This window comes from Bos javanicus, chromosome 20 (assembly GCF_032452875.1).
Source record: "Bos javanicus breed banteng chromosome 20, ARS-OSU_banteng_1.0, whole genome shotgun sequence".
In the NCBI taxonomy this organism is placed as follows: domain Eukaryota; kingdom Metazoa; phylum Chordata; class Mammalia; order Artiodactyla; family Bovidae; genus Bos; species Bos javanicus.
Window position 1 is genome coordinate 6,625,689 of NC_083887.1, and position 24,370 is coordinate 6,650,058.

At 38.5% G+C, this 24,370-nt stretch overlaps 3 protein-coding genes across 11 annotated transcripts in view; 2 read left to right on the plus strand and 1 right to left on the minus strand.

Moving 5' to 3' along the window:
- FAM169A (family with sequence similarity 169 member A) overlaps positions 1-12,706 on the plus strand; it is a 64,790-nt gene extending 52,084 nt beyond the window's left edge. For all 7 annotated transcript variants that reach the window (XM_061393253.1, XM_061393251.1, XM_061393252.1 and 4 more), the window contains 3 exons: positions 4,045-4,201; positions 7,060-7,263; positions 9,204-12,706. In XM_061393253.1, the coding sequence (XP_061249237.1) occupies positions 4,045-4,201; positions 7,060-7,263; positions 9,204-9,752 (910 nt within the window). In that variant the 3' untranslated portion in view covers positions 9,753-12,706. The remainder of the gene's footprint in view (positions 1-4,044; positions 4,202-7,059; positions 7,264-9,203) is intronic.
- Positions 12,707-14,387: 1,681 nt separating this feature from the next.
- Positions 14,388-21,474, minus strand: LOC133233450 (ribosome biogenesis protein NSA2 homolog). The gene is made up of 6 exons (XM_061393259.1): positions 21,383-21,474; positions 19,239-19,426; positions 18,996-19,146; positions 17,541-17,720; positions 15,996-16,188; positions 14,388-14,640 (listed from the first exon to the last, which is right to left on the minus strand). The coding sequence occupies exons 1-6, from the start codon at positions 21,383-21,385 to the stop codon at positions 14,573-14,575; spliced, it is 783 nt and encodes a 260-aa protein (XP_061249243.1). The 5' UTR covers positions 21,386-21,474; the 3' UTR covers positions 14,388-14,572.
- A 227-nt stretch (positions 21,475-21,701) lies between these two features.
- GFM2 (GTP dependent ribosome recycling factor mitochondrial 2) overlaps positions 21,702-24,370 on the plus strand; it is a 70,717-nt gene continuing 68,048 nt past the window's right edge. For all 3 annotated transcript variants that reach the window (XM_061393248.1, XM_061393246.1, XM_061393249.1), the window contains exon 1: positions 21,702-21,792. The gene's annotated coding sequence lies outside the window, so the exon portion shown is untranslated. The remainder of the gene's footprint in view (positions 21,793-24,370) is intronic.

Here is a 24,370-nt window from a genome sequence, read left to right on the forward strand (position 1 = left end):
TAATGAAAAATCTGCCATTTTAAAGAAAAATTTATTTGTGAAAAGAGTAATAAGAGTTTAGATAATTATGTTTTTTTCCCACTGAGTAACATTTTGATATAATACCCTTTTTAGAAGGGAATGTAATAGCACTTTTTAAATTACACATCACAGAACTGTTGTGGAATTTTTCTTTAGCTTTTCATAAAATAGTAGCAATGAGACTAAATGCTTAATCTATGAAGAACAATATGTCATCTTTATCCTTGTCTGCTGCTACTGCTGCTGCTAAGTCGCTTCAGTCATGTCTGACTTTGTGCGACCCCATAGATGGCAGCCCACCAGGCTCCCCCGTCCTTGAGACTCTCCAGGCAAGAACACTGGAGTGGGTTACCATTTCCTTCACATGAAAGTGAAAAGTGAAAGTGGAGTCCCTCAGTCGTGTCCGACTCTTAGCGACCCCATGGACTGCAGCAGTAGTCTCTAATACACGTGTCTGTACCTGTGACACAGGTTGAGAGAGCTGCAAGGTGGATTGTAATATAATAATAGAAGTGAAAGTGCTGTGGATACAAAGGAGAGCGTGATTGACTCTAATGGAGGGGGTGGAGAAATTTGACATTTGGGCCAGGGCTTCAGGGATGAGTAGGAACTCAACAAGCATATTTGGGAAAGAAGAGTTTTCTAGCTCGAAGGTTCACACACTGTGGTCTACAGGCCATTCTGGCCCACCACCTCTCGTGAGTAAAACGTTCCTGCACCACATCCCTGTATGAGTTTACGTGCTTGCTGTGGTTGCTTTTGCTTTACAGTGGTGGAGTGAGTGAGTGTTCAGAGACCATGTGTCCCATGAAACCTAAAAGAAAAGTTTGCCGAACCTCGCTCTACACCAGGGCTGTTCAGAGAACTTCTGGCACGGTGGGCGTGTTCTGTGTCTCCCTGCCCAGCACGGCAGCCTCTACTCAGTGTGCGTGTCACTGAGCACTGAAGTGTGGCTAGAGCAACTGAGGAGCTGAGTGTTTTATTTCACTTAGTTTTAATTACCGTATTATAAATAATCGCAAGTGTCCTGTGGCTACCGTATTGTACCATGCAGTTCTAGACTGCAGGAATAATGTGAGCAAAGGCACCAAACTGGGAGGGGTGTTGGTAAGGAAAACTGATACATAGGTAAATGGTAGCATCGCAGTCAGTTCAGTTGCTCAGTCGTGTCCAACTCTTTGCGACCCCATCGACTGCAGCACACCGGGCTTCCCTGTCCATCACCAACTCCCGGTGCTCAAACTCATGTCCATTGAGTCAGTGATGCCATCCAACCATCTCATCCTCTGTCGTCACCTTCTCTTGCTGCCTTCAATCTTTCCCAGCACCAAGATCTTTTCCAGTGAGTCAGTCCTTTGCATCAGGTGGCCAGAGTATTCAAGTTTCAGGCTCAGCATCTAGTGAAAGGAAAAATATAAAGGTCTGGTCATGTTAGACTTTGAGAGGATGTGTGCTTTATTCTGCAATCCATAGGGGTATATCAGAATTTTCAGAGCTGGACTGTCACAGGTATAGATAGAAAGAAAGAAACATAGCTCTTTAAACCTTACTAAAGAATGTATGTACTGCTAGTCTCAACATGAGTTGGGAAGAAGTTATAGTGTCCAGAGAGAATAGGGCTTGAAGAAGGAAGATGAGAATGGGAATAGAAAGTTGTGGATTTGTTTGAAAGGCATTTCAGAAGTAGAACTAAGCCATATCATTTATTGCCCCAAATGGTATTTTTGAGAATGAAAGGGGTATTATATATAGGCGTACTCCAGAGATGTAGATTCAGTTCCACGGTACCACAATAAAGCAACCATCACAATAAGGCAGGTCACGACATTTTTTGAGTTTTCCAGTGCACATAAAAGTTATGTTTACACTGTACTATAGTATATGTCTTTAAGGAAAAAGTATATTCATTAATTTAAAAATACTTTATTGGTAAAAAAAAAAAAATGGTAACCATCGTCTGAGCCTTTAATGAGTCATAATCTTTTTGCTGGTGTAGAGTCTTGCCTCAGTGTTGATGGCTGCTGACTGACCAGGGAGGTGGTTGCTGAAGGTTGGGGTGACCTTGGCCCTTTCTTTAGTTAGACAGCCATGAACTTTGCCATGTAGATTGGCTGACTTCTTCCTTTCACTAATGATTTCTCTGGAACATGCAAGGCTGCTTGATAGCATTTTACCCACAGTAGAAATTCTTGCAAAATTGGAGTCCGTCCTCTCAAACCCTGATGCAGCTTCCTCAACTAAGTTTATGTCATAGTCTAAATCCTTTTTATTTCACCAATCTTCATGGCATCTTCACGAGTGGATTCCATCTCAAGATGGAATCACTTTCTTTGCTCATCTACATTAAGCAGCTCCTCATCCATTACAGTTTTAACCTGAGATTGCAGCAGTTCAATCATATTTTTAGGCTCTCCTTCTCCTTTTAGTTCTCTTGCTGTTTCTACCACATCTGCAGTGACTTCCACCACTGAAGTCTTGAACCTCTCACAGTCATCCATGATAGTTGGAATCAGCTTCTTCCAAACTCCTTGTAATGTTGATATTTTGACCTCTGCCCATGAATCATAAGTGTTCATAGTGGCATCTAGAATGGTGAATCCTTCCCAGAGGGTTTTCAGTTGACTTTGCCCAGATTAATAAGAGGAATCTGTATCTTTGACAGCTGTAGCCTTATGAACTGTAATTCTTAAGTAATAAGGCTTTAGAATTGAAGTGATTCCTTGATCTGTGGACTGCAGAATGGATGTTCTGTTAGCAGACATGAAAATAACATGAACCTCATTATGCATCTCCATCAGAGCTCTTGGGTGACCAGTTACATTGTCAATGAGCAGTCATATTTTAGAAGGAACTTTTTTCCCCCGGAGTAGTAGGTCTTAACAGTAGCCTTAAGATACTCAGTAAACGATGCTGTCAGCAGCTGTGCCGTCACCCAAGCTGTGCTGTTCCCTTTACAGAGGACAGGCAGAGGAGATAATCCTTAAGGGCCCTAGGGTTTTCAGAATGGTAAATGAGCATTGGTGTCAACTGCACGAGTGCCTAACAGGAGTCAGCCTGTCCTTGGAAACTTAAAGCCAGGTATTGACTATTCTCTTCTTGCTCTGAAAGTCTTAGATGACATGCTCTTTTTGTCTGCGTTGGAAAGTCTGTTGTTTACTGTAGCCAGTTTCGTTCGTTATCTTAGCTCTAGATCTTCTAGCTCACTTGATAGAGCTTCTGTATCAGCGCTGGTTGCTTTACCTGGCACTATCATGGAGATAACGTCTTTCCTTCAATCTCATGAACCAGCCTCTCTGCTAGCTTCATGCTTATTTTCTGCAGCATCCTTACCTCTCTCAGCCTTCGTGGAAATGAATAGATTTAGGGCCTTGTTCTGGATTAGGCGTTGGCTAAGGGAATGTTGAGATTGGTTTGATCTTCTGTCCAGACCACGATACCTTTTTCTCTAGATCAGCAATAAGGTTGTTTTGCTTTCTTATCATTGGCGTGTTCACTTGGAGTAGCACTGTTGATTTTTTTTTTCCCAAGAACTTTTGGTTTGCATTCACAGCTTGGCTATTTGGCACAAGAGACTTAGCTTTCTGCCTGTCTCAGCTTTCAATGTGCCTTTATAAATTTAGTCACTTCTGGCAAGGTTTTGATTTAAAGTAAGAAATATGTGACTCTTTCTTTCATTTGAACATTTAGAGCCATTTCAGGGTTATTAACTGGCCTAATTTCAATATTGTTGTGTCTTAAGGAATAGGGAGACCCAAAAAGAGGGAGAGAGATGGGTAATGGCCAGTCAGTAGTCAGAACACATGCAACATTTACCAGTTAGGTTTGCCATCTGAAGATTGCATATATGTATATGCATAACTGATGCACTTTTCTGTATAGCAGAAACTAACACAACATTGTCAGTCAGCTGTACTCCAATAAAATCATTAATTAATTAAAGTTTGCCATTTTGTATGAGTGTAACCTGTGGCACCTGATTGTCTTTAATAAAATAAGTGAAAATGTTTTTCCTTGGTTTCCTAGATTGGAGTCTACTGCACGCACCTCAGAGAGCTCAGAAGAATTCTTGGAAGAAGAACCCGAACAGAGTGTGATTGAATTTGAGGATGAAAGTAGTGATAAAGATGTTCAACCAGCACCAGAAACCCAGCCAGGCCTGGAAAAGCAAGAAGGTGAAAAGGTGAGTGATTCACTTTTTTTAAAATTAATTTTTATTGGAATATAGTTGCTTTACAATGTTGTGTTAGTTTGCTGTACAGTAAAGTGAATCAGCTATATGTATACATATATCCCCTCCTTTTTGGATTCCTGAGATTTATTTATTTAATAAAATGAATGGAGGTAACTTTTAACTTAGTCGTATATTGTTGGAAAAGCATAAAGACTCTTAGTAGAAATTGTAATGTTAAAAAGCACATATGTCTAAAGCAAAGTCAGGTAGTGAAGGATAAAGTTATAAGTATTTTATATTTCTAACTGAATTTATAAAGCTTGACATATTACAGAGATAAAGTAGAAGATGTTTAGATAGTAATGTCCTCTTAGTGTGTTTAAAATTTAAATCAATTTGTAGAATTAAACATAAACTTGAAGAAGTGACACAAATGATGTGACTGTTCAAAGCCTACCTTAGAAAACCAATTAGAGTGCCTTTAGGTCCAACAAGCCCTAAGTTCACCTGATTTTGGATATAAGGATAGAATTAGTTGTTTAGAAAAAATAATGTATTTTTACTTACAGTTGATTTACAAATTCCTAAAAAATAACTAAATTCTTTTTTTGCTTAATTACTAGAAAACAAGTAAGAAAATAACTTTTTGACTGAGTAAAAAAATCTCTTTCTCTGGCTTGATTTCTGCAGCTCCTCAATTATTTTTCTTTTTTCATCTTCTCTAGTTCCCGTCCTTCTCTTCTTTTTCTTTAATATCTTTAGTGTTTTACAGATTCCTTATTTTTTCTTTCAGACGTGCTTAAGTTTCTTTAAAAACATTTTACCTGTTTGTCAAGTCCAACCAGGAGCTAAGAAAGTGAAACTGCATTACTGATTTAAATTGGGGAAGTACATGTTTTAAAAACAAAATTTATCTGCTTCTAGATGATTATGGGAATGTATCTTTGTGTGGTTTTTTCCTTTATTAAAAACTTAAGATTACACTGTACATACTGCACGTGACCCGACTCTGCCCAGCAGTACCTGTGAGCGCCTCCTGTAGTGGCTCACCAGTGACGCTCTCACTGCGCTCCAGTGGCTGTCCTTGCTGAGGCTGTCCACTCTCTCTCCCTCTAGGCTTTCTGATCCCCTGGCTTTATAGCACTACTGGGTTCTGCTTTCTAGGTAACCTCTTTCTGGAGTTTGGTTTGGTTTCATGCATTTGGTTTTTGACTGTTCTGTTGCCTGTTGGTTTTTTTCCTTTTTCCCCTGTCTTTGTGGGCATTCTAGAAGACTCAGTTCTTGACCTTCTGCCCTTTTGTTCATTTTTTTTTTTTTTTTGAAATGCATCTAGTCTTTAGACAGAATGATTGTCTCTGTGGGGGTGACCAGTAACTCTAGACTTTGAATATTGATCCAGACTATGATCTCATAATATTACCTGCCTTCTGAGTATTTCTGTTTAGACAGATGTCTTTTATCATCTTAAATTTAATCTCTGTTCTTGCCTATCGCTTCTCTACTGAGAAGCATGCCTGGGAAGGAAGCACTATCAGATTTGTGGCAGGCTGAGTTTGGGTAAAGCTTCTTGCTGGGAAAAGAGAGGCCCCAACCTCAGTGAGCTCACTGTACAGTGTACTCACTCTGCTTTTCCTGTTTCCTATTTTTCATTCTATTCCCAAACCTAGAACTTGAAGGACATGAGTTTTTCTCTTTTGTTTCTCTCTTGTAGTTACTCACCAAAATTCAATTTTTTTTACAAAATCTTTTACTGTATCTTTCTCATTTTCATCTTTTTAACATTTCTTCTACCCTAGTTGGTCCTTTTGTGAGTTTTATTTTAATTACCTTCTGTGTGCAGTTTATTCTTTATACTCTGGCCAGATTAATTTTTCTTTTTTTTTTAATCTATGTGGTTTTTTAAATTAATTAATTAATTTGGCTGTACCAGGTCTTAGTTGTGGCATGTGGGACCTTTAGTTGAGGCATGTGGGATCTGATTCCCTGACCCCTGATCAAACCTGGGCTCCTGCATTGGGAGCACTGATTCTCAGCCACTGGACCACGAGGGAATTCCCCAGATTAATTTTTCTAAGTCTCTGATTTAAATATCCCTTAGGAAAATATTCATTATATGATATCAGGGATTCTATACAATCCAGCCAAGTCTATTTTTAAAAATTCGAGTGTATCAGTATTCTAATTTTTAAATGTAAAATGATTTCTAATTATTATAATGTCACTAGTATTAATTAGAAATATTAGACATTAATGGAAGTCTTGTAAATTGATTAAACATCAGAGGAAGAGTTTCAGAAATTGGAGACCTTGTGTTATCAAATCACTTTTCCATATTTTAATGTGATTTAAGGGGCAGGATTGTTTAGAGACAACCCTTTATTAACTGTACAGTGAGCTCACTGAGGTTGGAGACTCTCTTCTCCCAGCAAGAAGCTTTACCCAAACTCAGCCTGCCACAAATCTGATAGTGCTTCCTTCCCAGGCATGCTGAACTGTGACTTCCTCAGACCCCAAAGATTCCAACTACTGAACAGCTGATGTTCTGTAAAGAGCCAGCACCAAATTTAGATTTTCTCTGATAACTTTTTACCGAAAAGGTTCTTCCTGTGACTGCCCTGTAAGGAGGAAGAGGGAGAAGGAGGTAGGGTCTCTTCACTGCATCATTCTCCATGAACACAGAGGGAAATGGGCTGCTTAGGGGTTCTGTTCTCTTCCTGACTCTGCTGTTCCTTAACCTATGCCCAGTAATGTAGTAGACTGTATCTTGAGTCCTAGTGAATGATAGGGAGGTATTGAGAATGGACCCACGTTGCATGACAAGTAAGTTAATCTGTAATTTTGTCCTTCTTTTTTGCTCAATTGTGTAGGAATCTGCATTAGAGCCTATGAATGGTGAGATAATAGATGATACTCTTAAGACTTCACTCATAACAGAAGAGGAGGACTCTACTAGTGAAGTTTTAGATGAAGAATTAAAATTGCAGTCTTTTAATTCCAGTGAAGACTCTCCGAATCTTGCTCCACTGGTGGTAGACTCTTCACAACCCCTTGAGGGTGTTGCACAGGATAAGGTAATAGAAAAATAACCTAACTTTTTGTAGTTACAGTGTCCAGCCTTGGTGACTCAGCTGGGGCAGTGTAGGATATATATTTTCCTCTATTTTAGCGTGTACAGTCCTTTAGGAAAAATAAATTATACTACATTGGATATTTTGAGCAGATGCGATCAGTAATATAAATTCAAATCTTTGTAACTTCATTCATATCTGACTTATGGTAACAAAATGAGTTTTACTTTGTAAATTTAGGAAATGCTTGGAAAAATGGATAAAGCGTTATTTACCTAAATACTTGAAAAAGGAAATGGCAACCCACTCCAGTATCCTTGCCTGGAGAATTCCATGAACAGAGGAGCCTGGAGGGCTACAGCCCATGGGGTCATAGAGTCAGACACGACTGAGTAACTAACACACCTAAATACTATTCACCAGGTGGCGCTAGTGGTAAAGAACCACCTGCCAGTGCAGGAGACATGAGAGACCTGGGTGCCTCTTTCCCAGTCCCTGGGTCTGGAAGTTGCCCTAGAGACGGGAATGGCACCCCACTTTGGGTTCTTGCCTGGAGAATCCCATGGACAGAGGAGCCTGGTGGATCTACAGTACATAGGGTCACAAAGAGTCAGACACAACCGAAGTGACTTAGCAGGCATGCGTGCAAATATTTGAATTACCTATTGCTGGTCTATAACGGGTACAGTCATTTCATTTGTTTTAATTGGATTGATTAGTGGGGAAAAGTTGATATGATATTTTAAAGAAATATTTTTATTGAAATATAGTTGATGTACAGCATTGATTTCATGTGTACTACATAGTGATTTGATTTTGCATATAACATGATCACCTAAATGTAAAGTGTAAGTCTATTAACTATCTGTCCCCATACAAAATTATTACAGTATTATTGACATATTCCTTATGCTGTATATTCCATCCCTGTGGTTTAGTTTGTAACTGGAAGTTTGTACCTCTTAATCCCCTTTACCTGTTTCAGTCCCCTCACTCCCTACCCTCTGGCAACCGCCCATTTGCTGTCTTAATCTGAGTCTGTTTTCATTTTGTTTCGTTTTTTAGATTCCACATATAAATGAGATCATATGGGTTTTTTCTTTGACTTATTTCACTTGGCATAGTACCGTGTAGATCCATCCATGTTGTTGCAAATGACAAGATTTCATTCCTTTTTTATGGCTGAGTAATACTTGTGTGCGTATGTGACATCTGAAAGGACATTTAATTTCTAGTTTTGAATATTCAAGTCTAAAAAACTCTTATATAGCATTGTTTTATTGGTGTCTCATGTAATTACCTGAGTAGAATTTTCACTGCCTTCCTGCCTGCTAAGTCCATTCAGTTGTGTCCGACTCTTTGAAACCCTGTGGACCGTAGCCCATTGGGCTCCTCTGATCGTGGGATTCTCCAGGCAAGCATATTGGAGTGCGTTGCCAGCCCTCTTCCAGGAGATCTTCCTGACGCAGGGATCGAACCCGCATCTCTAACATCTCCTGCACAGGCTGGTGGGTTCTTTATGGCTAGCACCGCCTGGGAAACCCCATCCATCAGCTAATAGTCAAACCCAGTGGGGTAGCACAGTGTCAAGTTCCAGGATTCTTGGTTCTGGCTTCAGTAACATCAAGAAACTAAACACTTTTGAGTTGATTCATCGTTTTGAAGAATCTTGATGGAAAGTTTAAGAGCCTTAAATACTTTTTGAGGTAAAATCATTACTTTAATTGTATCTTTAAAGCAAGCACTTAATGAATCCAAATTATCATGTAATACAGTTTTTAAGAAATTGAGCTATATTCAGAGAATATGTGCACATGATTGACAAAAGTAGTGAGTCCTGAATTCTTTAAAATGTGGTTCAGGGTCGTTGCATATTAGTGCCTGAGAATAATTTTTGTAAGAACTTTATTACAAAAGTTGTTCACTGGATTTTTTGTTTTTAGACTTCACATGCAACTGACTCAGAAACGTTGCTAGATGAAGGTCCGTCTGATGACAAGGGGCACACCGAAGAGAAGCTGCCTCTAGTTTCAAGAAAGAAAGCACATTTTGGGAGTTCAGACAATGTGGCTACTATCCCAAATGAAGACCGGTCCGACAGCGCTTTTCCAAACTCTGTGATTGCTGAATTTTCTGAGGAATCGATCCCTGAAAATGTGTCACCCAACACTACTGCCTCATTGGAAGACCAGGGTGAGGAGGGGGTTGCCGAGCCCCAGGAATCATCTGCAGCTCTGCCTCAGAGCTCTCTGATAGAGGTTGAACTTGAAGATGTGCCGTTTTCACAGAATGCAGGACAGAAGAACCTGTCAGAGGAGCAGTCTGAAGCATCTTCTGAGCAACTGGATCAGTTGACACAATCAACAGAAAAGACTGTGGACAGCAGCTCCGAGGAGATAGAAGTGGAAGTGCCTGTGGTTGACAGGCGGAATTTGAGAAGAAAGGCCAAAGGGCATAAAGGACCCGCAAAGAAGAAAGCCAAGCTGACCTGAATGAGGAAGAAATGCAGATGATAAAACCTCTTCTTTGTAATAAAATTGTTTTTAAAATACGGCGATTAATAAATAGCATGGGGCACAGGACAAAAATTCCAAATTTTCAAGTTGAACTTATTTATGATGCTGCTTTTCCCTCCCCAGTAGATCCTAGGATTCACTATTCTTTTTAATTTTTCAGGCTATTTTTGTGTAAATACAATTTTTTTTTAATTTCTATTAACCATGTTTCAATTTGGGGAAACCAGATCATACTATATTTTCTTTAGCAGTTGGAGATATCTGACCATTATTATTTCAGAAAATAGAAATTTAAAAACTATGAAAGTAGTAGGGCTTCCATCAATTGTAAGGATCACAGACATCTTTTATACTAAGGGTTTTAATAGTAATCTTGGTGAAGGTTCTAGAAGTTTTATCTTAAATTTCAAAACTAATCACCATTTTTTAAAACTAGGCATGCTTAAACAAAAAGATCAGTAAATTAGGGTCAAAGTAACTTCAAATGAGAGCACAAATTCAGCAATTTATGGTCAGAGGTTTTCGAAGGTGGTATTTTTGACCTCTTAGTTCTTGATTGTAGGTGCAGTTTCTTCCTTTGACTTGTCTGTGGAGAAATACAAACATAATCTGTTTCCACTTCACTCTTGATAACATCTGATATTAACAGTACTGCTCCGGATTTAACTCTAGTGTGTAGGCACTAGCATAATTATTTAAAATTTCTTTTGAAGCTGGGGGTTGTATTTTTGTTCTCACCCAATTAACATGTATACTTCAGAAGTATGAGAACCCTTCCTAAAGGGTTCTCCTTAATCCTGACACTGCCTTTATTCTAGAATCTTGTTTATATTCCCCTCAGCTTTTGTCCACTTCCCTAACTGACGGAGTGACTCCTGTCCAAAGATCTCTCTGCCTGCCTACCAGCTTGTGCCCTTGGCTTCCATTTTTGGTAAGTTTAGAACTGCGCCCCAGTCGTAGGCCTAGATGGCAGGAGTGAGTGGCCCTGGGAGCCGTAGTTGCAAGAGTCTAGTCCCTGTGAGCTTGCTCACCCTTGATTTGTTCTGTGCAGAGAAGTTACAGGCTAGCCTGTGTGTACATTGTGTTGCCATAGCAAAGGCCTTTGCCTGGGAAAACCAAAAACAAAAAATTTAAAAACACACCCTCAGTTGTTTATTTTTGTATAGTAATTTATTTAAAAGTGAACAAAATGGTCATTCAAATCCAAAGAGAATCTTAAAACAGTCCTATTCTTTGAAAGTATTACGTGTGCTCAAATTTTCATTCAAGTTTGAGAATGCTTTGAGACCATTTAGATTGTTTTTAAAACTGCTTGGTCCTTACATGAAAAGTGTTATGGTTTTGTGTCATTATTTGAGGTGTCAAGTATTGATGTTGAAGGTTTATTCAGTCTATAGTCAGGTGATACTAAATTTTATTTTGGGCTGTTGGCATTTTAGGAAGATTTAAAGTTGAGGTAAAATCTTCAGTAGGCAAAATAGCAAACCCTCCTTATTCATGTAAAAATTTGAGTACTGTGTCCCCTCCATTTTCTTTAATATTATGGTCAGAGTTAGCCCAGATTATTCCATTCTAAATGAAAATTAAGCACTTTGGCCATTTGTTTTCTTAACAAATGCTAGTCAAGTGAAAGAATAAGTGACGAATGCTAGTGTACGTATTGAATGTTTATGCTATTTTATACATTTTGTGAGAAATTTTTGTTAATACCACAGTTAGGGAAATAGATTCAGTAAATTCTTAAACCTTTCCATTTTTAATTTCTTAAAACAGATTTAAAAACCTAACATTTACCTTTTTTTAACTTGGATTCTTCATTGTTCTTTAAAATAGTTTTCTTTAACAAGATGTAGTTTAAGACTGAGCTCACTGACATCTTTTGATGTATGAATATAGTTGCTGAGTTTACAGAAAAGAAATGGATATTCATATGTGATCACTAAGGACTCGCTGTATAAATTTATACTTAAACTTGTTTGGTTTATTCTTAAACCATAAGCGCATTTTAATCAAGTTTCAGAATTTTTGTTCACACAAGAAAAATTCTGTCACATATTATCTCTGACAGAAAATGGTATTTTGGAGTTTATAGATAGCAGAGGGAAAAAAGTTAAGTCACATGGAAAAAATCTAACTCACAGGGAGAAAACCTAACTTTCATGTTCAGTAACAATGAGTTCTATGCTCAGTGAGTAAGTGTAGAATTTATAACAAAATTTATCCTCAGTTAGGACTCTAAATAAAACTTAATCAGATTACTTGTAGTTTTTGCAAAAGGCATTAGAAAAACAGAATTACAGAGGACTGAAATCTGATTTCAACCAGGTAGTTGAGTGTCCAGTCACATTCTTAGAGTTCTTTGTGAACTGCTTTTTTCTGTTTAGAAGTCTTATGTGTGGAGAAGGGAGTTCACTGCAGTTTGTGTAAATACATATATATTTCCTTGTGTAATATAAAGCAGACAGTTATTAGCAACATTTTAGTCCTACTTTCAAGTTTATTGCTAGACATCACAGAAATATATTTAAGAATTTATTATAAAGTTCCTCTACAACTTTTGAGAGAGAGGGTCTATTATGATTTTTTTATAAAATCAAAAATAGCATGACAGAATGTCAATCTTCTACTACTTAAAATGTGTCTATATTCATGGTGTTTCCACTCAGTGCAGAGAATTATGGCAAGGATAAAAACTACTAGTGATTAATGGTTCACTTTTAACTGACCACCAGAACACCACCTAAAATGGTTTCAGTGACTTTAGAAAAATATTTTGAAGGTTTATGATTGCATCAAGTTGAGCGTTTATCTGGTACCTGAATATCTGCTCTTACATTCTGCTTTACCCTTAGGGATTACCTTCTAAGGTTTGGTCACACCAGCAAACTGAGACAGATCTTAATGTAAATAAAGAATTTATACTAACATGACTCATCTGTGTAACAGTATTTTAGACATTCTGCCTTGTTTGCCCACTAGTGGCGGTACTGTGTTTAAGGTGTTAACCCAGCCTTCCATGGGTGTGGCTAGTTAGTAATGTTTATGCTTCTCTTCACATACTTAGTATCAAGCTTTATTTGTACAAGATCGTTAACTTGCTTATTTTTGGTTGTGAAAAATAAGCAAACCTCAGCTCTGTATCCAGTGCTTACCTTTAGTCTATTTTGTTTCACCCTGCAAAACTTGTCATTCACTCATTCCCCATTTCTATTAGTGGCAAAATCATTTGTTAAAATCTGATTGTAAGGTAGGTTCCTCTTATGTTATCCTGAAGTAATTGTATCATACTGGATAGTCATTCCCAAGGAACTAGCCTTTCTTTTCCTAAGTGTTTGTGTGTTCCAGAACTTCTACCTACTGCTTATAGAACTTAGGAAAGATGTTACATTCTTTGGAATAGCAAGACTTACTCAAGTACTTATGTTTGTTTTCTTGGTAGTTTTTTTTTTTTTTCCCCAATTTTAACAGTAGTAATTAAACCTATATTTTGTGATTGTCTATGTTTTGAAATACCTTCCCTTTTCCCTAATTTCATTGGTGAAGATGTGTTTAGATACTGGATTTGTTTACACTGATTTTGTTAAAGCCACAATTAATCACAATGGTTGTACTTTCAAGACAGACTTTAAAAAAAATAAACAGAATTGAAAAAAATTAATGTGATTATAAATTAATACAATATATAAACACACTAAAGCTCAGTCACAAACATACTCAGATCACAGATGTGCTTTTGACTAAAACATGACCTTCTTAATATTATCTAAGTAACTGCAAATATATTTATTTCCTTTTAAGGGCATTAGTGCAGTCTTTTAAAAACTATTTTATCTGGAATTACTTAATTTTTACCATTCTAAAAATATAAATATGCTACCCTAAGAAACTCTAGTACTTTGGCCACCTCATGCGAAGAGTTGACTCATTGGAAAAGACTGATGCTGGGAGCGATTGGGGGCAGGAAGAAAAGGGGACGACAGAGGATGAGATGGCTGGATGGCATCACCGACTCGATGGACGTTGAGTTTGAGTGAACTCCAGGAGTTGGTGATGGACACCAACTCAGACACGACTGAGCGACTGAACTGAATTGAACTGACCCTAAGTTTAGAATATAGACAATGCTAAAAGTATAAACATTTTGGTTTATTTTTTTTATGCGTCTTGAGTAGAAAATATAGTTCCAAGTATACGGTATATGATGAATGAGAAGGGAAAAATGTTTAAGATACTAATTCTCTGACTTACTATCATTCTTTTGAACTTTATAGTGTAATGTGCCATCTCTCGTACACTTTTAAAGTATTTTCATTAAAATGTGTTAATGCTGCATGTCTTTGGATTAATAATCTACAGTGAGGAGAAGACCTAAGGTAAGGTCTTAGACATGACAAAGTTGCTTGGCCTATTCTTCACATTTAAATGTGCACTAACCTTGATGATAAAAGGTATTTTCAGCTATACTGGCTTTTCCTTTTTTTAAATGACAGGTCTGCACTGCATAGTACCACTCATTAATGCAAATACTGTTGAAGTAAGATATTTCTATAATATTTTTTAATCAATTGATTTTTATGAACATTTAAACGCTAAACAGATGCAAAAGACCAGTTTGTAAAACTAGATCATTTTAATGTTGGCTTTTTTCTTTTTTAAAACAGTAGAATAAATAGTTTTCTTTGACTGAAGACAACATGTAAGGTTGGTTGGTAGTATTCAGAAATATCAGAGTAACGGTTTCCCAATTGGTGTGTAATCTTCAGTAATTATAAGGAGTTATTTGCATGTAACTGCTGTCAAACCAGTAAGACTGCATTTATGCATCCATCATTTTCAGGATTATTGGTAACCTGGGCATATTTTCCTAAGAGAAACAAAACAGAACAGTGAGGGATGTTAGCTAATAAAAAAGAATACATACGATCTTTGCTTAAAATATTTACAATCATCACTTTTAAGAAAGAAAAAAAGTGAACAACTGTGGTATTACATGAGATTTTATAAAATGAAATCACTTAACATGCCTTTGTGGGTTGACCTGAGCACTGCTTTTCCACACAATTCTTACTGGAAAAAGTATCAAATATTATTAACTAAGTTTCAAATCAACTTAACAACCTATTTTGGTTTTGTATTCCAATACCAGCGGCAGCCCTGCAGGCTGCAGGTTACTGGCACCTGGTCTGTACCAGGAGCAAGGTAGGAAATAATGCACTTTTGCAAATCCATTAGAAAACCTGCAGGAGAAGTGAACCTTTTAGTGTTCAAAAAAATTTCTCTAAACCATAGAAAAAGTAAACTATCTTGGTTCTTTCCTTTGACCTAGCATTATACAGACACAAAAACCCAACTAAGATAACATAGAAAATAAAAGTATCTTACTTAAAATCACAGAAAAGATAATCCTAAATTAAACTTTAAAAACCTGAATCATTTGAATATTAAAAGAACAATGCATCATGACCAAGGAAGGTACATTCTAGAAATACATTATGGTTTATTACTAGGAAGACTATTAATACATCAGTTTAATTCCATAAATATTTCAGAGGGAAAAGTATGATCACCTTCACAGATGCCAAAAAAAGCATTTGTTAAAACTTCAATGTTAATTTTGGGTAAAAACTATTGAAAAAGAACTAAATAAAAATACCTTCTCAGCATAATACTGTGGCTAACCAGTAGCCAAAAAATGCTTAGTTTTATTAACTTACTTTAAATTCTAGTCAACATGAAGTATATGCCAATGACTCATGAAGATTGAATCAATAAGCTATACACTGTATTCTTCCCTTTCAAAGAACATTAAAGTTTAGAAATACCTGGGTACTGAAAGCAGAAAACTAAGAAAATGAAGAAAAAAAGAATTTAAAATTGTTACATATGACATTTTAATTTGTAATTGTCACTTAAGTAGTGTAGCTATATATTTGATGTATGCCTCCCTTCCCGTTTGTGGTTAGTTTATTTTCTTCCAGTATGTTTCAATTGTAACTTACCATCTTTTCTAATAATACCTTTTTAAACAAAAAGCAACCAAAAATATCTAGCAATGTAGTTTATGTAACCGAAACCAGTAAATTAAGAACATTCACATTTTCTAAGTATTATTCACATCAAGTTTAACTGCACTAAAATCTGCTGCATATTTCATGTCAACTTAAAAATGTCTATTTTAGGATTATAACACCAAGAACCCCATATTCAAATTGGACTTACCCCAGATGACTTTGCCTCCTTGTGTTACAAGGCCCAACTCGCTCACGTTCACCTCAATGACGGTTCCTTTGGTAATAACGCCCAAAGTTGTATATAGTGGGGATGAGGGATTCTTCTTTACACCAAGTATTGGCAAGCAAAAGGTGGCTTTCAGTTCAGGATGTGTTACATGAGCCTTCTTGAAACGTAATCCCTAGTAAGCCAAACACAAGTTAAAGATGTTAATGATGAATATTGATTCTTTTTGCTTATCTTTTCCAATTGTCTCCCCACCCCACTCCAAAAAGGATTGAATATTATCTCATCTTAAGGCATAAGAGAAAATATAATTAATTCTATAGACAACTTATCTGATAGTTACAGAAAAATATGTGAGGAAAAACTCAAACACATACTCCTAAAAAGTTTTCACCATGGAACAGCTGTCCAGCTGTGTATACTTCCTGAGGGCCTGAGACATGCCAGGCACTGTGCCAGAGCTCACAGACTGTGCATTTCAGCACGACAGCCTTAACAACTCCCGCTACTTAAAAAAGATAAAACAAGGACCAGCAGGTTAAATAACTTGTTCCCAGGCTAAATAGTGTGAGGATACCTCAGCCACCTTCCTTGGTGAAAAAGACTGTCAGCTCTCTGCATTGATGGTTAATACTGGTCAGCAGACAGCCCAGAGAAGACAGAGACCAGAGTCACCCAGAGCCGTAGACAATATGTAAATAAATGGGCATGGCTATGTTCCAATAGAACTTTATACAAGCCGGCTGTTAGGCAACATTTTATTTCATTGAAAATGATTTCAGGTTGAGAGCTAGAGTAATACTGCCAACTTTCCCCTCTGATTCTTTGTTTTTCTAAGCAGGCTGGTGTCTAGTTGGGAGATGAATTCGTTCTGTTTAAAGGCATTCTGCAAAAATATATTAGGGGAGGAGAGAAGGAGATTGAGTTTGGCCATTACTGCTGTCAATAGAAACTGAAGGCCCATTTTAATACTCTCTTTTGTCAATGACTACATATTAAGTAAATACTTTCAAAGGCACTGATACTTCTCTTACTAAACTGGAATTGACTCTTGAAAAAACAATCCTCCAATTTTCTAACTATTCTCAAAGACAAGTGTCAGGCATATAGTAGATCATTTGATGAATGAGTAAAATGACTGTGTGGTAATGAAGATTCTAATTTTTTTTTTTTTCCCACACCATGTAGCTTGTGGAATTTCAGTTCCCCAACCAGGAATCAAACCTGTGTCCCCTGCATTGCAAGCACTAAGTCTTAACCACTGGAACTTCAGGGAAGTCTCTGTCATGTTTACAAGTCCAGATTCACTGACAACCTTTGTAATGAGAATTCTTTTTCATTTCAAATCTCCTACGAAGCCAAAGATTCTTGACAGTAGTGGGAAAGTGCTAAACAATACCTATCATCAGCTTAAAAACATCTTTCAATATGTTTTTTTTGTTATACCAGTTTTAGGAATTTTAGGAAATTATCTGGTTTACCATAGGAACCGATCTTTAAGCCACTGCACTCTTAACAGGGTCTTACCATTGGCCTAATGAATCTTTCATATTTAGGTGGTTTTCGAGTAAAGCCATCTCCAACAAAACAGACTTTAGTAACCATCCTCTTCCAGGCTTTCTTCTTTCTCTTTCCTGTTCGAATAACTTTTAATACTTCTGTTTCTCCCTGGGCACGAACTTTAGGCAGAGGGACCTCCCATTTTCCCTAAAACAGATCACAATTAAAATTTATATTAGTAAAAGAGAATGAGAATAAAACGTCCAGTATTTTTTAGTTGTACAAAGTTGTAGATTCACTTTTTTTGCTTAAGCAACGGTATTTTTCTAGAGATCTACACTGTGTCCTCAAGAAGCCTAAAGTTAATTGGCAGTAGTTAAGTTTACTGCTAAATAGTTTATACTGTAAAACTGGAAGACTGTCTCCATCTCTTATCTCCCTATTTCTACCCTGAATGGATTTTTAGATAATATTATTAGTAAGACAAAATCATCACTCCATATTTTGTACCTCCTTAGAATGTAGATTCTGTCGGGGGCGGGGGAATGGAAGCAGCGCAAGGCAGCAGAAAGAATTCTGGGCCTATTTATGAAGGACAAACCCTATAGCATTTCATAAATAAGTGCCTGTGAAAACTGATTCACAAAACTCCTGGACTCCAGTCTCATCTGTAAAATGAAGAGAGGTTAAGTAGATAGTCTCTAAAATTTGGTGAAGTTCTACGGTTCCAATTTTGATACATACCAAAAAAAGCAGTAAGATTTTACAGATCAAATCTGGAGACTGTCAGTTCTTTAAATACAGATACTGCATATTCTGCTGCTACCTACATTTGTCACTCTATCCACAGGTGTTTAAAAATAGTATCTATGTCTTTCCCTCGGCTTTTAGCAAAATTTAGCCGAATCTGACACTAAAGCCAGAAGTTTTTTTTTTTCTTTTTAATTTCTGAATTTTTATCTGAGTCAAATCACTTAGGATGCTTTCCACTACTCTACTTTTTAACCAGTTTTGGCACTGCAAAGCAACAAAAACAAGAAGCAGTTGTATCCCTCTCTATAACACCACAACATTAGGAGCTGTCAAGTATAAGAAGCTGTTTTAAATAATTTCTTTTTTCTGCCCATGATGTGCGGGATCTTAGTTCCCTGACCAGGGACTGAACTTGTGCCCCTTGCAGGGGAAGTGCAGAGTCCTAACCACTGGATCGGCAGGGAATTACCTTAAATAATTTTTAAAAACTAAAGATGCATGACATTCTTAAAAAAAAAAATTAAATCCTGCTGAATGTTCTCATGGTAAGAAAACAAACCTTTTTTATTACTAAAACATTTTATATGAAAGACTTCAACATCTAAATAATGGTAACAGTTGGACTTTATTTTTCCATTTAACTGAAGAAACTAAGAACCTCAAATATGAATTTAAGTAATTCTCCTGAACAACAACAACAAAAATAAAGACCAGTTTTTTACTGCTTACCGCTTTCTCTTTTCGTTTCTGTTTAATCATATTGGAAAGTACTTTAGCTCGAGACTGTCCCTCACGGTCCAGTAGATATGCAGGTACTGCTCCTTGTGGAGTCTTTTCATCATTCTTCTGTTTGGTGTTTCTCTTTTCATGCATCTTAATACTACCAAGAATGAGAAAGACTCAAGATTATCAGTTTTAACAACTAATACTCAAAAGACATTTAACTTGGTACAACAAATAAATGGTACTTACGTCTTTTTCATTTGTATTTTCTCAGCATGGCGCTGTTTATGGTAGAGCTTAGCTTTCAGACCAATCATCTTTTTTGCCTTCTTTGAACGTTCATGAGCCTCTCGACCTTCCTTCTTTCTCTTTTTCTCATGGTAATCCAAACGATATCCATAGCGCTTACGGTGTAACTCAATATATTCATTTTGTGGCTATAACAATGCAAGAAGTGTTAAAAAAAAAACAAAACTGACAGAATTATTCTAAAATACTTTCTTGTGAGCAGCATATGAAGTATAGATCATTGTATATCATCCACTGCTCACTTGATTAAATAACTCTTGCACTATTAAGCCTAATCATGTGAGGTAAGTTAAATAAATTTTAATCCTGGATGATATGAGGTGTCAGGATTTACTTCTGTAATAAACTCAGTGAAAGTTCATTGAAGAGAACTGTCCAAAATCCACTGGACCACAAAAGAGACGATCTGATTCTAGAATCGCTCTTTCTGAACATCCATATCTGGGTTTTCAATATAATCATCATTCATACTTATTTAAAAAATTTAAAATTTATCCAGTTTTATTAAAGAATAATTTACACACATATAAAGATATGTACATGTAGGTTTAGAGTTGTAAGTTTTCACAAGCTATACAGCTCTGTAACCACAGTCAAAATAATATTTCCAACACCCCAGAAAGCTGTGTGTCGCTTTGAAGTAAATCATCTTTTTCCACCTCCAACCTGGCATCTGTTGTTCTAGTTTTGCCTTTCCCAGAATGAAAGTAAATGGAATCTGCAGAATGCAACCTTTGCATCCAGCTTCTTTCACTTAGCATAAGGCTTTTGAGATTCCCCTACATTGCTGCATGAATCCATACTTCAATTCGACAAGTAGTCATTTTATTTTTACCACCGTTTGTTTACTCATTTACCAGTTGACGAATATTTAGCTTGTTTCCAGTTTTCATTGAATAAACGTGTACCCAGACGTCTTTGTTCTGACATATGCCAAACTGTTTTCAAGGCGGCTGTACTATTTTTCGTTTCATTAGCAATGTATGGGGTCCTCTTTTGCTTCTTAAGCGCCTGTTTTATATGCCAGTTTTATTTATAAACGTACGGACCCAGTCTATTTGTATTTTAAGATTACAAAAATAAAACAATGGTGTGAGGCCAACTCCAACAACACGGAAAATAATTCTAAGTGTAACAATCAACAAGTTACTTTGTATTGTGTGGTGTTTTCAATTGCTATCACATAAACTTGGCAGCAGCCGTGAAAAGGGTATGTGGATTTGCCACCTCGCACAGAAACACAGATTAGGCACGTAGTAGAAAGACAAAAGATCTGGCAGTCAGATCTGGGCTGTACGTCCAGCTGCTTGGCCCTCAGCAGGGCATACCTTCAGTTTCCTCAGCTGAGATGAGGACTGATGTGGGATTAAAGACTAGTGTACAGTTATCACTAGGATCTGGAACTGATGGCCACACAACTTTAAGTGAAGTCAGGAATTCAGCAGAGTGAAACCTGTCTGACTCCAAAAGCCTGTGCTCAGGCAAATAATCCACTCCATCGACCAAAAGTGAGGTTATTTTGACTCCAGACTATGGATGTGAAAGTTGGACCATAAAGAAGGCTAAGCGCCGAAGAATTAATGCTTTTGAACTGTGGTGTTGGAGAAGACTCTTGAGAGTCTCTTGGACAACAAGGAGATCCAACCAGTCCATCCTAAAGGAGATCACTCCTGAATAATCATTGGAAGGACTGATGCTGAAGCTGAAACTCCAATACTTTGGCCACCTGATGCGAAAAACTGACTCATTAGAAAAGACCCTGATGCCGAGACAAACTGAAGGCAGGAGAAGAGAGCGACAGAGGACGAGACGGTTGGATGGCATCGCCGACTCAAGGGAAAGGAGTTTGACCAAGCTCCGGGAGTTGGTGAAGGACAGGAAAGCCTAGCGTGCTGCAGTCCACGGGGTCGCAAAGAGTCGGACACGACTGAGCAAGAGCGCACCCCACGGAGTCCACCCTCATTCCCTCAGCAGCACCTTACTTCCGCCTATCCTCCCTCACCGCCAGCCCAGGCGCCCATGGGACCCCAGGCCCCGCCACCTCCGACGCCCTAGGTCCCGAGCTCCCGAGGTGACCTCCTCACCATGGTGACGGCTGCCGAGCCGCCGGGTGCAGTCTCCGCGGCGCGAAGAAGCTCTCAATTTTCGGCTCTCAGAGACCAACGAGCCAACTCCGCACCACCCGCGACAGGAAAGGGTCTATTCTAACGACGTGCTCCAGAAAATCCGCGACGCAACCGTTCCGAGCTTCCTTTCTCCACTTTCAGCTAAGAGGGCGGAAGTTGCTAGCCGGCAGCCTTTGAGTGGGGCGCTGCCGGAAGTGGCGGAGTGCGGCGCCGACTGAGGCAAAGAGAAACAGATTTAGGTTCAGCTCACCGGTAGGGCGCCCTCGGAGACAGACCGTAAGGCCTTTGCATCCTTGGTTGCGGCCGGCACCTCGGCTCTCACCAGCCGGGCGGGAAAAAGACGGCCTCCAGATGCGACCGAGTGCCGGGTAGGTACCGGGCCGCGCCGTGCGGCTCCCTCGTGCCTTGGACCACGCAGTTCACTGGAGGCCTTCCAGGATGCTGTAGCCAGGCAGACACGAGGACCGCAATCTCCCGCCCCCTCACCTCGGTGTTCGCCCAGGTGTGGGCCTTTCTCTCCCTCTGGCGAGAGCGACTGGTCTTTGTTCCTGTCTCCGTGTGTAATGTGTGCACGACTGAGAAGGATGCGGAGGCATGAAAACTTACTGTAGAGGGAAAGTAAAATTACTGGGCCTCAATGGCACCCCACTCCAGTACTCTTGCCTGGAAAATCCCATGGACGGAGGAGCCTGGTGGGCTGCAGTCCATGGGGTCGCTAGAGTCGGACACGACTGAGCGACTTCACTTTCACTTCTCACTTTCATGCATTGGAGAAGGAAATGGCAACCCACTCCAGTGTTCTTGCCTGGAGAATCCTAGGGACGGGGGAGCCTAGTGGGCTACCGTCTATGGGGTCGCACAGAGTCGGACACGACTGAAGCGACTTAGCAGCAGCAACAGCAACGACTGTCAGAAAAGAAAGACAGCGTCCTGTCTAATTTTTGAAATTCGTGAGGCCTTTTGGTGCACAGGGCTGTGTGAATTTGCATTTCGTCGTTCTCTAGTGGTTCCGAAGAAAGTGCCCGTTTTACCTTGTAAAGCATGGTCGCTGAAGTTTCTTTAATTACGTCTGGAAAGTCATTCAGTTATTCGTCTCCCAAAGTCTCAGAGCATGGATTTGAGGCAGTTTTTTTAAGCCTTCATCTTCTAATGTGACTTATTTTCTTTAGAATCCGAACTCATTCTGATTAGCATTTGTATATTTTCAAGTGCAGTAAATTACGTAGACTTCGTGGGATACATTTACCCCTGGTATTGCCTTCCCCACCTGATTCAGGTCACTGTTATATTGAGGCCTTCCATGAGCTCCTTGGCCTTCCCTGGTAGTTCAGCTGGTAAAGAATCCGCCTGCAATGCAGGAGATCCCAGTTGTATTCCTGGGTCGGGAAAATCCCCTAGAGAAAGAGTAGTCTACACACTACGTTATTGTTGGGCTTCCCTGGTGGCTCAGTCGGTAAAAAATCCGCCTGCAATGCAGGAGACCTGGCTTCGATCCCTGGGTTGGGAAGATCCTCTAGAGGAGGGTATGGCAACCCGCTCCAGTATTCTTACCTGGAGAATCCCCATGGACAGAGGAGCCTGGCGGACTACAGTCCATGGAGTTGCAAAGAGTCAGACACCACTGAGCGACTAAGCACAGCACAGTGTAGGAGCTCCTTACTTACAGTTAGTGCTGCCTCAGTTCCCCTTTCCTGCTTAATTGTTTGCTGTAAGCACCTGTCACCATAGGAGATGCTGTGTGTTTTATTCCTTTTCTTATTTGTAGTCACTGATTAGGATATAGACAGCATGAAGCGGGGATTGCTTTTTTTTTGCTCACTACTTTTAACCCCATTACTTAGTAGACAGTGGTAGACAATAAATTCTTGTTAATTGAATTGAATTCTCATGTGGATCATGTGATGTGATAGATGAAAAGACAGGCTCAGAGATTTGAAGTTAGTCATTAAAGATCATAGAAGACTTGGAACTCAGGCAAGTCCTCTGACTAAAGTCCAGTTGGCTTTTTCTCACCACAAGTGAAAGGCCCACTTGACATTTCTAGTATAATTAAAAGTTTATTTTAAAAAGTATTTTAAAAAGTTTATTTTAAAAGACTTTATTGGCGTGTAATAACTGTGACATGAAGACAAATGTGTACTGTAGATGAACGTTCTTAGTGAATTCTTCAAAACCTGAATATACCCATATAAGCAGCACCCAAATCAAGAAATGACCTGCATATGAGAAGCCCTCCTCATGCCTTTTTCACTTCTAAGAGTACCTACAATCCTGACTTGAACAGAACGGATTAGTTTTGTCTATTTTAAATTGACATGATTGTCATCATACAGTATGAACTTTTGTGTGTTGGTTTCTTTTGCTTCCTGCCAGTTCATGGAAGTTTTTAATAGGTTTGTTTAAATTACGAACTCGTGGCTTTTTCTTTTTTTTTTTTTTTCTCAAAGCCATATGCCCTTTTCCCTTCTGAATCAGAAATAGAAAATATTTTAGAGGTTAAGCAGTAGTCACCTTTTGATTTATGTGAAAAAGAGGCAATGTTGTTGCTACATTGTTTATCATTTGTTTTTACTTTCACCTGGGATTGTGGGATAGAAATGACCTAAACTAATCAATGTTAACAAAAAGCTCTCTTTAAAAAATTTCTTTCTATCTAACTGGCAGTAGCCAAGAAGGGTATCATCACTACTTTGGTGCATATCCCAAAAGTATATACTAGATAGCCACTCTTTGCATTTTGGCTGTCAGAAGCTTGACAATGTATTCCCCTGATCTGTATGATACTTTGATAGTGTTTATTGGTATAGATAAGATTAGAAGAATAAGCCAGGAGGATGTGAGAGCTGCTTTGTAAATTGATTTGTTAAAGAGGAGAAACAGGTACGGTAGTAAAAGCCGTGCAAAAGATGTTATGAATGAAATGTTTGTTGTTTTGATATACAGGGT